This window comes from Saimiri boliviensis, chromosome 7 (assembly GCF_048565385.1).
Source record: "Saimiri boliviensis isolate mSaiBol1 chromosome 7, mSaiBol1.pri, whole genome shotgun sequence".
NCBI classification, from domain to species: domain Eukaryota; kingdom Metazoa; phylum Chordata; class Mammalia; order Primates; family Cebidae; genus Saimiri; species Saimiri boliviensis.
The window spans coordinates 47485779-47500797 of record NC_133455.1 but is presented as its reverse complement, the minus strand read 5'-3'; the positions used below and the strand labels follow the sequence as shown (position 1 = coordinate 47500797).

The 15019-nt window shown below is 33.8% G+C and overlaps 1 protein-coding gene across 9 annotated transcripts in view; it reads left to right on the top strand.

Moving 5' to 3' along the window:
• LRRIQ1 (leucine rich repeats and IQ motif containing 1) overlaps positions 1-15019 on the top strand; it is a 211797-nt gene that overhangs the window by 93320 nt on the left and 103458 nt on the right. For 6 of the 9 annotated variants that reach the window (XM_074402469.1, XM_074402466.1, XM_074402472.1 and 3 more), the window contains 2 exons: positions 82-201; positions 12847-12930. In XM_074402469.1, the coding sequence (XP_074258570.1) occupies positions 82-201; positions 12847-12930 (204 nt within the window). Of the gene's footprint in view, positions 1-81; positions 202-2467; positions 3479-12846; positions 12931-15019 lie in introns of all 9 variants that reach the window. The other 3 variants (XM_074402468.1, XM_039472424.2, XR_012518399.1) reach the window with 2 other exon arrangements.

Here is a 15019-nt window from a genome sequence, read left to right as displayed (position 1 = left end):
CTTCCTAATGGGATAACACAGAGAATCTGTTTTGGAGTTTGATCTATAACCTTGTATAACGTACTTTATATTTTCGTTTAGGCAGTTTGGAAGGGCTTTATTTTGCGAAAGAAACTGACAACAGCTCTAGAAGCTATTAAGAATGATGAATCTGATGAAGAATACAGAGAAATAGATCTAGAGGATTTTGCATTTAATGAGGTAAGTACCAACTACAGTATATAAATATTTTTCTTAAAATAGTTTAGCATACTATTTTGAAGCCAAACCAGTTTCTAAGGTTTTTATCCTATTCACATTGTTACAGATCTTTTTCAAATAACACTTGAGAAAGTGTCCTACTACTTTTCCTAATATCATCTTCATTTATCCTACATGCTTGTATAATGTGCAAAGGCAGCAGTAAAATATTTACAAGTGTGTCTTTGTGCCTGTCAATCATACTCTCCAGAGGTTAATACCTTATTTAACTACAATACAGTTACCAAAATTAGGGAATTAACATTGATGCAATACTATGATCTAATCAACCTTATCAAATTTGTGAGTTGTTCTACTAATGCTCTATATTTAGTCTGAGAGCTCATCCAGAATAAATTGCATTTAGTTGTCATTTTTCCTTTAGTTTCCTTTGCAATGGAACAGTTCTTGATCTTTTCACTGTATTTTACAAACTTAATACTTTAAACAATTACTAAAAAATTATTTTGTAGAATATCTCTGAATTTGTGTTTGTTATAGTTTCTTCTCATTGTATTCAGGTTATGTTTTTTTGGCAAGAATACAACAGAGGTGGTATTGCGTTCTTCTCAATGTATCATTGGAAGGTGATGAAGTCTCTTAGGACATAAAATTATCCTAAACTGCATTTGGCTTAGCTACCCAATTATAGATGCACTGCCTTAAACCTTTTTTGTAAGTGGATGGGATATAAATTAATATAACTCATATAATATAAAACAGATTTTTACATGATGTAATTACATCATTTAAAAATGCTTATCTTTTATGCTAGACAAAAGTCTATGTCAAATAAACATGAATCATACAACTTTCTCTTTATTATTCTTCATCTACCTATATGGTCATCATTTTTCCCAAGTTCTGCTTATCTTTCTTAAAATCTGTCCCTGAAGTTTACACTCTGATCATTGTAATCACAGTAGTCTTCTGTAGCAGATGTGTGAATGGAGTTTTAGTTAACTTTTTACAACTCTTAGCCAAGGCTCGTGAGAAGTGAACAAGCATGTGAATGTGATGGTGAGAGAGAAACCCTAGGAAGAGTCAGTGGCTCATCACAACACTGGAATTTCTAAGAGTGTAATAAACTGGGACATGTTGGCATCACCTCCAAAGTAAATGATGGATTGTTGCTTTGTGTAGTTTCTACCACTAAGAAGAATGTGTTGGAAAATCTCTTTAGGTTCTAGAGACTGCATAGATCATACTTGGGAATACTGCTCCAGCTTTAAGAAGGTCCCAGAGCAGGGAAGATCTCTTCAGCAGGCCCAGACTATGTAACAAAAAGGGCATCAAGTGTAGACATTCTGTTACTAAATTATTCAAAAATATGTGTAATGCATTTATTGTATCTTAATGAGCTTCAAGACTCTCTTACTAGATGCCATCTCACAATAACTGGTCAAATTTATTTCTGGCAACTTTCATATGTTGATAGAAAAATGAAATGCGAGTAATATCACCACATTCCCTAACTGCAAGAGGTAAATATTGTCTTATGGTTGCCTGTATGCATATGTGACATGCCAGTGATAATTTTGATATTCAGTTGTATGGTATTTTTTGAATTTCAATTAGGAGACTTGAAATCTATTTTATGTATTTTCTCATTTTTTTCTGTCAAACATAATTTACTGAAAGTCTCCAAATTTCATTGCAATATTGAATTACTAATTTATGGAAATATTTTCAGTAAGACTATGGAGATGAGGCTGTTGTAGAGACAGAACACTATTGTTCACATCTGAATTATTTTCCTAGGCATAAGCATACTTTAATCAAAAAGAAGCCTTTAAAAATTTATCATTGTTCTATTAGGTTAGTTAAATGCTTTTTGAAACATGCTGCTGATTAGCATGCTTCTAAAAATGTCAGCATTAGTTTTTTTTGGTAGACATTTGGATAGTATAATTGTAAAATATACTACTATTTTATATTCTTTATCTCTCAAATCTTAAATAAATTGAATTGTTTGTTTCTTCAAATTCCTTATAAGGTTGGCTATTTATTCTTAGGAAAAACTGTGTTTTTACTTCTATTTAATTAAAAAACCTAGCTCTCATGGAAACAATTTAAATGCTTTTAAGATACACTTATCTCCAAAATCTTTCTAGCATACTTTCAATTTTAAATATATCACCGATGTTTTTCAAAACTGAATTTATCTTACTTTTGAAAAAATTGAGTAAATTGAAGAGTAAATCAAAGCCTTCTTTTCTCACTTCAGTTTTCCACAACAAACTTCAATATGGAAAAGTACTCTTTCATAAGGACTTGTGTTAATGAGAGGTCAGTTTCTGTTCTTTTTGATGTGTTAGTACTGACTAAAGTAAAATATCTGAAACTTTTTGGAATATCTACTGTAGCGAGAAACCATGAAGATATTGCTCATAGTGGCCTTGTACATATTTTTACTTAGATTTGTTCCTAAGTATTTATATAAATATAAGTTATTTTTGTATATTGACTCATATTCAACCACTTTGCTGAAATCACTTATTTATTTTAATAGCTTATCTGTCAAATCTTTTGTATATACTATATACACAATCGTATCACCTGAGAATAACAGTTTTATCTTTTTTTTCTGGTTCTTATACCTGTTATTTATTTTGCTTGCTTTATTATCCTAATTAATACTTCCATTACAATGTTAAATAGTGGTGATGTTAGCAAACGTCTTTTTCTATTTCCTTGTCTCAGGGTGAAAGCTTTCAATATTTCACCACTAAGTTGTTTCCTATACATTTCTTACAGAAACACTATATGTTTTAAGGAAGTTAGCCTTCTTAAGTATCTTAGAGATTAAGATGCTTCTGCTGCTGCTGCTGATGATGGTGACTCTATATATGATTTGGATTTTTACTTTTTAATGCATCTCACATTGACTTTCAAACATTAAACCTTGTATTTCTGTAATAAACTGACTTAGCTATAATGCACTATGTTTTTTACATATTTCTAGCTTGTATTTGCTATTATTTTGTTTAGGATTTTCCAATTTTATTAAAAAAAGAAACTGACTTCATAAATTATATTTCTTATATAGCTCCAGCTTTGGGTTTTAGTATCATACTATGTTGGCCTTATACATTTGGTTGGGAAGTATTTCCTCTGTTTCTGTTTTCTAGGAGAGTTTGATATAAGATTGAGGTTCTTGGTTAAAATTTTGTCTCAACATACAATATATTTTTTGGAAATGTTCCTTGTGAACGTAAAAGGAGTATGTATTCTGTAGGTAAGCATATTGTTATTAAAATCTCAATTACATTGAATTTATTGTGTTTTTTTAAAAGTCTTCTGTATCCTAAGTAATTTGCAGGAGGGGCATTCTAAAATCTCTTACTGCGATGGTGGACTTTTCTAAATTGGCTTTTACTTCTGTCAAATTTGGCCTCATACTTTGAGGCTGTGTTTTTGGGGCATACACATTTTGAGGCTAGCTCAATCATGTGTCACTTACCCTTCTATCATAATATTTTAATCTTGAACAATAATTTCCCTCTTTAATTAATTGTTTAAGAGCTATTTCCTTTAATATTTTTATACTTACAGCATCTTTCTTTTGGATACTATTTTCATAATATATATCTTTCTAACCATTTTCATTAACTTTCCTGTGATTTCAAATTTAAAATGTATCTTATAATAGCATAGAGTTGGGTTTTACTTATTTTTATGTTTTATTCTGGCATTATTTTATTATTTAGATTATTTTAATTGATTTTAATTTATAATATAATTTGTTTTATATAGTTTCCATTTGTTTTCTGTTTGTTCTATGTTGATTTTTTCCCTTTTTTATTACCCTCTTGCATTTATCAGGTTTTCTTGTTGTTCTATTTTTTCCCTTTATTAGTTAATTAATTCTGTTTTGTTTTTTTCATACACTTCATTCTTTTCTGCATTAACATGTTTCCATCTAGGATCATTTTCTTTTGCCTGAAAGACCCTCTTTGATAATTACTTTAGTATGGGTCAGTTTTTGATTACTTGAAAATTCATTTCTTTTTAAAATATTTTGGAAGGGTATCTTCTCTAAGTATAGAATTCTAGTTAGGCTTTCAATTTGTAAATATACCATTTTGTTAGTATTTCTGGCTTCCATAGTTCCTGTGGAAAAGTCAGTATTGTCTTAATTTTTCTTCTCTGAAGATATTGGCTTCTTATTCCATCTCCCAGGTAACTTTTACGGTTGATTTTCTATTTGTTTTTCAACCTGGGTATGATTTTCTTTATTTGCCTTACTTGGAGTTGGTGAGGTCATATAGCTCCTTGAATCTGCAGTAAATATCTTTCATCGGTTTTGAAAATCTATTGTCCAAATTTATTTCAAATATTTGTTCTTTGATGTTTGAAGTATATACACATTGTAAAATGCATAAATCTAGCTAATAGCATATGCATTACCTCACACATTATTTTTATAGTGAGAATACATTCACTCTCTTAACATTTTTCAAGAACACAGTATATTGTTAGCTATAGTCATCATGTTACATAACAAATCTTTTGAACTTATTCCTTCTATCTAAGGGAAATTTTGTATCCTGTGATAAAGATCTCCTGCAACCTCCACCACCACCCCTACTGACCCCCTCAACCCCTGGTAATCATCATTCTATTCTCTACTTCTTTGAGATCAAGTTTCTTAGATTCCCTGTCTGGGCTCATGAGGCATTCTCTTTCTCATTCCTGGCTTATCTCACTTAACATAATATCCTCTATGTTCATTCATGTTGTTGCAAATGATTAGGTTCCCATCTTTTTTGGATGAATAATGTTCCATGGTGTGTTTTCTTTGTTAATTTATCCATTAATGGACACAGGTTCATTCCGTGATTTGGTTATTGTGAATAATGCTACAGTGAGGACAATGATACAGGTATCTCTTTGACATACTGTTTTTATTGCCTTTTGGTATAGCAAAAGTAGTGGAATTGCTGGGCCATATTACAGTAGTAGTAGAATTGCTGGGTCATATTACAGTTCTATTCTTTTTCTTTTTTTTTTTGAAGAGACTCCATAATGCTTTTCATAATGGCTTATACTAATTTACCTTTCCACTATGGTGTGTGAAGGTTCCCTTTTGTTCACATTCTTACCAACACTTGTTATCTTTTGTCTTTTTGATATAGCCATTTTAACATGTGCAGTGATATCTCATTGTGGTTTTAATCTGCATTTCCCTTATGGCTAAGGATGTTAAGCATTTTTTCATATACCTATTAGCCATTTGTATGTCTTCTTTTGAGAAATGTCTATATAGGTCCTTTGCTCATTTCCAGTTGCTTGATTTGTTTACTTGCTATTGAGTTGCTTGAGTTCCTTATGTATTCTGGATGTTAACCTCTTATCAGATACGTGATTTGCAAATATGTTCTCCCATTCTGTAGGTTATCTCTTCATTTTCTTCATTGTTTACTTTGCTGCACTGGAACTTTTTAATTTGATGTAAACTCATTTGTCTATTTTTGCTTTTGTTGTCTATTTGTGCTTTTGGGTTCATATTTTAAAAAATCATTGCTCAGACAAATGTCATGAGGTGTTCAAATTTTAATTTGGATGTTTCCTACTGACCTACTTCGTATTCCTTAATCATCCTCTATACCTTATCTAATGATGTTTTTAGCCCATCTATTGAATTCTTAATTTGTTATTCTATTTTTTAGTTTTAAAATTTCCATTTGGTTCTTTTTTGTAAATTTTATTTATATGTTGAGATTTTCTATCATATCCATTATTTTCTTTAACATACTAAGTATGGTATTTTCAAACATTTGTCATTTAATGCAATACCTGGATCACTTGTAGATTTATTTCTATCAGCTGTTTATGTTTTGATTTTTTTGTCAGCTAAAAAAAAAAATATGAGAGAGAGAGATGTATCGCTGTATTGATCTACTTTTCTAGAATGTAGTCTTTGATTAAGTACCAGACTTTATATGTATTAAAAGTATAAAGACCCTGGAAGATATTTTCTTTCTCTAAAGAAAATTTAATTTTGTTCTGGCACAGAAATATTCTACAGGCAGAGATCATTTTGGTCTTATATTCAAGCTTCATTATGACTAGTCTGTTTTTTGGTTTCTCTTAGTGTTGAACCAATTTGATGTCTTAACTGAAACCCTGCAGTATTTACTGGATTTCTTTCATATTGTTTGTCCCTGCACTCCCATTTCTTTCTCCACAGTACCAAGTGACTGAATAAATTTCTTCTTAGCATTTTTGACACCCATTTGTTGCTATTGTACTTTGATTTTAGTTATCTTATCTACACATGTACTACTTGGAGTTGGCAAACACATGAAGGGAAATTGTCTACATGACTTTAAGCTCACATTTCTTTGGTTCTCTCCTCGGTGGGATCTTGGTATTACAATCCTAGCTGCCTTAGCATTTTTGTATTTCAACTCCTGTCTTGTCATGCCAATAGAACTGCTTTAAGCAGGCATCATATGTATGCTTGGCATCTCTTACCTGTTGTTAATACAATTGCAAATTGCCCTGAGGGAAAATGTGGAGGAAAATATAAGGTTTATATTAACACGAGACACTATACTCTGGGTTCTTGGCTGCTCTGATTGCTCTTGAGTTCCTCGAGCTTCTTTTAGATATTGTTTTTCAGAATATTTGTACATGTTCTGGGAAAGACCTTCATTCCAATTCAAGCTAATATCATTATGGCCAGAATTGAAATGTTTTTAAAATTTTTTAAATTTTAGTTTCAGGGGTACATGTGCAGGTTTGCTGTATAGGTAAATTACGTGTCATGGGGTTTGGAGTACAGATTATTTCATCACCTAGATAGTAAGTATGGTACCCAACAGCTAGTTTATCGATCCTTACCTCCTCCTGTCCACCACCCTCCAGTAGGTTCCAGTGTCTGTTATTCCTTTCTTGATGTCCATGTGTACTCATTGTTAGCTCCCACTTATAAGTGAGAACGTGCAGTACTTGGTTTTCTGTCCCTGCATTAGTTCATTTAGGTTCATGATCTCTAACTCCATAACTGAAATATTTGTAAATGAGTATTTCAGTACTCAACAATCATTTTAGATCTTCTAGGCATTGTTCTTACCACTGTGAAGAAAAGAAATAAGATCTCCGACTTCATAGAATTTACATTTTAGTTGCGGTAACAGACAATAAATACATATGTAAATATATATGTATAAAATAAGATGTTGAAAATTACTGTAAAAATTAAGAAAATTTAAGGTATTGTGTTTAATTGGTTGATCAGGAAAGGCCTGTATAAGGTATAACACTTTAATAGAGATATGAAAATAAAGTGAAGGAATAAGTTTGGTATAAACAAAGCAGTATAATGTTTTGGGCTAAAGTATAGGCAAACATGTAAGGCTTGAAATAGGAAATTGATGAATTTAAAGAACAGAAAGTTTACAACAGGTAGACTAATCAGTAAAGAACAAAAAATAGAGAACAGAAGAAATACAAATGTAGCCAGGGATCAGTCCACATCAAGCCTAGGATATGATGTCAAGCACTTTGGATTTTATTTCAAATGTGATAGAATATTATTGAGTTTCAAGTAAGGGAGTTAAATATTATTCATATTTTAAGTGGATAACTTTGTTTGCAATGCAGAGATTATTGTTTAGGGAAGCTAGTGATTAAAGCCTGTACCAATAAGGAAAGTACTATTGCTTTGTCTTCCTTTAATCTATCTTTACCCCTTTTCTATTGCCATCACTTTATTTTAAAATCATCTTAAAACTTCAGATGATGTAATTGAATTGTCTTTTTTTCGTCCTTGCCCAAACTTTACTTCATTTAAAACTTACCTGATGAGGATTTCCCTTTTTTCACTGATTTAGTTGCAAATATAGTTGCCTTTAGGATTAAAACTTCTGGAGTTTTAAGACATATCCTTATGTAATTATATAAAATATTTTCAAACTTATTTTTTTCTTTCCTGCCAACAATGCTTACAATATGGCAGACAGTAAGCCTAGTCATGATAGGTAAATAGAGTAAATATGGCTCTAGGTTTAGGGGATATCAGAAATATATTAGAATAATTTTAGTTAATTATAATTTTTATAAGAGAAGTAAATATAATATTATCTTGATAAATTAATCAGGATCCAAAAGCCTAGGTCAACTGGCCATGAAATGTTTCCTTATATTGATTTGTTGCCTGTCTGAAATGTGATTTCATTTAGCAAGTGATTGACCAAGGAACACTGATAACCAAGGGTCATTTTATTTTAGTTTTGTTAAGTATAGTTTACACTAATTTATTAAGTGCCTAGAACTATAAGTAATCTGAGATTTTTATCCTACATGAACTCTAACAAGTTAGGATGCTGATAGAATAAATGAAACTTCAAGTATGAGATAGAAGAAGTACTTATTACCTATGACAGCAGACAGCAGGAGCTTCATGTACGAATTCTCCTTTTCCTCCAAGTTCTATAAGAGGAAATATGAAGAATGTCTTCCAGTAGTCTTGAGCCTAGGATGTCCTATACCTTCTAAAAGGCTAGTAACAACCCTGCCCATCCTATGCTCCAGAGAAAGTTGTCTTTATTAAACCAAAGAGTAAGCAAATTTTTGCCTTCTACCCCAAAGGGAAACACAGTCTCTGCCCTCCTATTCTGTTAGTTTCATGAACATCTTTGGAAAGATAGTTTGTAACAAACACTGTCATAAGTTATGCAGAATTGTTAGAGATCTGTGGAGAATTGTATACCAAAAATATCCATTCCTTGTTTTTACATGACAAATTTTATCATAAGTATACTATTTCAGGGCTACCCTGAATAATTTGACAAGGGCTGGGACAAAAATCCATTAGCTTTGTCTCACGGTACATGCAATTAAGGTTACTATCAATAGCCCAGGTGGTTTTCTCCTTAACTTTTTTATCGATCTTCCTAGTAGGCTTGAGACTTTAATCCAGCTATAGATGGACTCCTTCTCCCTCAGGAAGGAAGTGTAAGACAATTCTGCCATCCAAAATAACCCTGGTAGATGAGTTGAAGCTGACCCGAATGCTTTTTAGGGTCCTAGTGCTGTTGACTTACCACTTAAAGGTATCTTATGACCACCACACCTTCTAGGTGGCATTTGTCCACTCCATGGAATGACTGATGATGGAGATGGGAAAATTATCCACATGTGCTTCACAAGGGAAGTGTAAAATCTAGGACCATGCCCTCCTGTCTTGGATTTCTTAGTAAAGTTAAGTTGAATTACCATCAAATTGTGTTCAGAGGCCCTGGAAGGGGTTGGTAGATCCATTAGTATGTTAAATGTAGATGCTTGCAGCAGTTTGAGAAAGTCCTGCAAAAGTTTTTTGTTTTGTTTTGTTTTGTTTTGTTTTGGGAAGGATGCTATAGGGACAGTTCAAAGGACCAAAAATCCAAATGTTTCTTTCTCTTTTATGCTTCACAGGATTTAAGGTATCCCTCTCAAGCATTCTGGGTTTTTGTTCTCCATCTCCTCCCTCAAAATTAGGGTGTTACATTTCAGTAGCTATAATTTCACCATTTTTTCTAATCATTCTCTATTAACACTTAGACCTTTCATCTTGAAATTCAGGAACAAGGAACAAGTGCCTTTTTATAAAACATAACTAAGATTAATTTGAATACTCTTACTCTTCTTTTGGCTGGCTGTACCTTGTTTAATCATTCTGGCCTATACTTGCTGTTAAGAGAGAAAAGATACTCATCATACCCAGGAATGATTAGGATAGAATCCTGAGTTGTCCAAATAGATCTATATTACCCTCAATGCATTTTACCTAATAGTTTCTTAGGAAGTGGCTGCAAGAATATGATGTTTTGGAGGGAGAGCCATGTTCACGGCTCAAATTGCTTTATCTAGGTGTATGGATAGAAGGAGGTGGTAAAGGTAGGCACAGACTATCAGTTCATTGTTGATTAGCTTTTGTGATAACTACCATACTCAAATGGTCCAGAAAACTGAAAACTTAGGCAGCTAATTTTAAAGGCCACATTTGTATGGCTAAATTCTGCTGATGGATAACCTAAAAGATAATAACAGTGGCAAAGATTTGAAGATGTAGTGTAGTCAATTTTCCAACAGGAAGGGGCAAAAGTCCACAAGATGATATGTCCTTCACTATAAGACAAATGAGCAAATTTTTCAGGAATCACAAGTCTGTCATAAAATAGTAGGCTCTACCTTAGAAATAAAGTTAGACCCAATTAGTGACTTGATTTCAGTCATTTTCATTAGGGAATGGGCCCTTACCATGGGCATCTGTATGAATAACACAGACAGTTCTATAGGCAGCTGTGATTTGTTTTCCCTGTTTCTGTGCCCAAATCAGGGGCTCTTTAGTTTTTCACATGGCAGATCCAACTGTTAAGCCATTTGCAACAGTCCAAGAATCAGCTTGGTTTCAGTGTACCCAAACCACCATAAGAATTTAGGAGAATTTAGATGAATTGAGGGCCCTTCAAGACGACAACTTTGGTTCAGGCAGTGAAATATAGATAATATAGGCAGTGAAAAATAGCTGCTCTCCTGAGAAGGAGAGCAGCTATTTTTTTTTTTTTCATGTACAGCTGAATGCTACTGAGGCCAGGCTGGCTGCATTTTTGAGTATACAATTTGAGGTCTTTTGAAACCTTCTCACATTGTTAGTCATTGAATTCAAGTTTTCCCACCCAAAATAGGAATTATCAGGCCAGTGAGTTACAAGACCTCTAAGTGCCAGTCATTTGGTTTCTAAAGGAATCAAGTAGAATGAAAATAGGTGCTTTTACATAGGAGTGTACCTGGTTGCTGTAACAGAAAGGCTGCAAATCCAATACTAGAAGGGATGTCTCCAGGAGAAAGTTGTTTCCAGGAGAAAGTTGCCTCCATTGACAGAGGTTCCAACTGGAAACATCATCAGTTACAGGGACCTGTATTATCTAGTATTAAAAGGGTCTGATCAGATGTTGAGTCTCCTTTTTCAGTAATAAAGGGCTGAAGAGACAGTAGTTTTTCTTTAGTTACTGGAGGGACTGAGCATTGTACATTATCTTACTAGTCTCAAGAAACTTTACTTATTGAGCAGGCCCTGGAATTTTGTCCAGATTTATCAGCCACTCCTTGCTGGCAGAGGTGTGGTAGCACTCACCCTAATTAGAATTGAAACTAAGGTTTTTCTTTTTTAAAAAATTGAGATATAGTTTACATCTATTTTGACCTAACAAACTGGGTGTTCTTCAAATAGTGAAAGCTTTGGACATCAGATTATAGAGGTGTCTTAGGTGGCAAATCACAGGAGGGTTTGTCACATTAGAACTTCTCTATCTGCAACTCTTCCTCTATTGGGATAATCTCCTCTAGTACTTAAGGAATGGAAAAGTAAAGCATGTTAACAGGGCAAGTTCTACTATACATTCAGATGTAGAAGCAACAATAACAGTACATTGAATTGTCCTAAAAGACCTCACAAACAAGGTAACTTTAATGTTTTCCTCCACTGTGAACCATGCAGTTGAATCGATGTTCTCTTTACCCTAGAAGTCTTGATAGTGCAGTGCCCTCTGCTATGGAGGGAAACCCTATCTCTGTCTTCCCAAGCTGTACAGACATCCTTGAAAATGTAGACTGGAAAAATGCTGTCATGAGACATGCAGATGTGGGAGACACAGGGAAAATTATCTCCTACTATCAGGCTCCTTTTGTATACTGGTGATAATGAACTTCTGAAACAATAATGAATAAGACATTTCCTTTATCCTCAAGTCAAAATGTTTAACTTTTTGTTTGTTTGTTTGTTTGTTTGTTTGTTTTCGTTACAGAGTCTTGCTGTGATGCCTAGGCTGGAGTACAGTGGAGCAGCTACCTCAGTTCACTGCAACTTCTGCCTCCTGGGTTCAAGCAATCCTCTTGCCTCAGCCTTCCAAGTAGCTAGGATAACAGTCGTGTGCTACCATACCTAGCTAATTATTTGTATTTTAATAGAGAAGGGGTTTCACCATGTAGCCCAGGCTGGTCTGGAACTCCTTAGCTCAGGCAGTCTGTCCACCTTGGCCTCCCAAAGTTCTGGGATTACAGGCCCACCACACCCTAATTTTAGCAGCAGTTTTTATGAACCTAGATCTCAATCTCCTTTGGGGGAAGCTTTACCACTTTGTCATTAAATATCTATAATATATTTAACATCTAAAATTACAGGTGTGAGTATTACAGGGCAGACACATCAGCATTGGCACTTTCACTTTTCATCTTTTAAATTGTGAATTAGGTCATGTGCAGTGCTGGCACTTTGGGAGGCTGAGAAGGGAGAAAGTTTGAGCCTAGGAGTTTGAGACCAGCTGGGACAACATGGCAAAACCCCCCCTCTACCAAAAAAGACAAAATAGCCGGGTACGGTGGTGCATGTCTATAGTTCCAGCTGTTTGGGAGGCTGAGTTGGGAGGATCTCTGGAGCCCAGGAGGCAGAGGTTGTGGTGAGCCGAGATTGTGTGGTTGTGCTTTATCTAGCCTGATTGACAGAATGAGAACTTGTCTCAAAAATAAAATGAAATAAATTAAATAAATCAGTTTTAGTTAATGTTTTTATTTGTTGACTTAATTTGACAGACTGTATTTTTGCCTTTACTTATACAGAATAGAAGCCAGCATATAAAGAACCATTCAATTGTCTTTAAATTTAAACAACCAATACTTCATGAATCCCTAAACCCAGAGAAGGTGAGAAAAGCTAATAGCATACTATAAATGCAGAGAACCACAACATTCAAATTTTGATTTCTTTTTGTCCCAGCCCAAAGTCAAATTCAATAAATTTGAAGGAATAATTTTTGTGAAGGCAGCAAAATATGTTAAGTTGGGCAACTTTTAGATCTGGAGTTTATGTTTAACATTATCTCAAATTAACTTCTCAGAGTGTTATATTTATGGTACACAGAGGGATAAATAGACAAGCAAAAGTGAGCCAAAGGAAAAGACTAAAGAAAAGTGATGTATTTGATTTAGTAAAAAGAGACATTAGTAGCACATAACAACAATCTCAAACAAAATGAACAGCTGTGCTTTCACATTGAAGATGAAAGAATGGGTTTAGAAAGTGAAATTTCAGATTTATAATGGGCCACATTTCTGAACTGTAGGGATTGTGAGATGCTACAGAAAATGCCAGGATATATTAGAAAGAATTATTTTCGTTATTGCAAGAGTCAATTTGAGTGGAAGAGGAAAGTGTGGGGCAAGTGGGAGGGATAATGAAGCGAATAGAAAAGAAATCAAGCTATTACTTTTAGAATTTCTAGGACCTATTCAACATAAGCGTTGTGATTCGGGGCAATTTTGGTCCTAGTATCGTGTGTCAAATGAAAGGATTATATTAGATGGCATCAAAGATTTTGCATATATACATGCACATTAACTTCTATGTTATTTATAGCTCATGTTTCTGATAGCGTTATTTGCTATTATATCAAAATTTGATTATAACATTTTTCTCCTCTTATCAAAAGCTATAATCCAACTTAATTCACTTTGATTTAATAGCAAATATGTATATCTGATCATGTGTTCAACCCTTAATATACAGTTACAAGTATATCCAAGTTCAACTTCATTTTCAATATATAAGTAAATTTTGCTTTCCAGATCCTCAGTTGTAAGTTAAAAGAATATCTGAACAGAAGACTTTCTTTTTTTTTAAAAAAATGTATGTATTTGCTTTTAGTTCTAGGATACATATGCAGAATGTGCAGATTTGTTACATAGATATATGTGTGCCATTGTGGTTTGCTACATCTATTGACCTGTCTTCAAAGATCCCTCCTCTCACCCCTGAATGCCCCCAAAAGCCCTGGTGTATGTTGTTCCCCTCCCTGTGTCCATATATTTTCATTTTTTTAACTCCCACTTATGAGTGAGAACATGCAGTGTTTGGCTTTCTGTTCCTGCATTAGTTTGCTGAGAATGATGGCTTCCAGCTTCATCCATGTCCCTGCAAAGGACATGATATCATTCATTTTTATGGCTGTATAGTATTCCATGGTGTATATGTACCACATTTTCTTTATCCAGTCTATCATTGATGGGCATTTTGGGTTGCTTCCATGGCTTTGCTATTGTAAATAGTGTTGCAGTAAACATGTGTGTGCATGTCTTTATAGTGGAATGATTTATATTCCTTTGGGTATATACCCAGTAATGGGACTGCTGGGTCAAATGGTATTTCTGGTTCTAGATCTCTGAGGAATCACCATACTGGCTTTCAGAATGGTTGAACTAATTTATAATACCACCAACAGTGTAAAAGTGTTCCTGTTTCTCCACAACCTCACCAGCATCCATTGTTTCTTGACATTTTAAAAATTGTCATTCTGACTGGTGTGAGATGATATCTCATTGTGGTTTTGATTTGCATTTTTCTAATGATCAGTAATGAGCTTTTTTTCATATGTTTGTTTGCCATGTAAATGTCTTCTTTTGAGAAGTGTCTGTTTATATCCTTTGCCCACTTTTTGATGGTTTTTTTTTTTTCTTGTAAATTTGCTTAAGTTCCTTGTAACTTCCGAATATTAGACTTTTATCAAATGGATAGATTGCAAAATTTTCTCCCATTCTATGGAGAATGTTCACTCTGATGATAGTTTCTTTTTTTATTATTATTATTGTACTTTAAGTTCTGGGGTACATGTGCAGAATGTGCAGGTTTGTCACATAGGTGTACACGTGCTATGGTAGTTTGCTTCATCCATCACCCCATCATCTACATTAGGTATTTCTCCTAATGCTATCCTTCCCCCACCCCCCCATCCCCCAT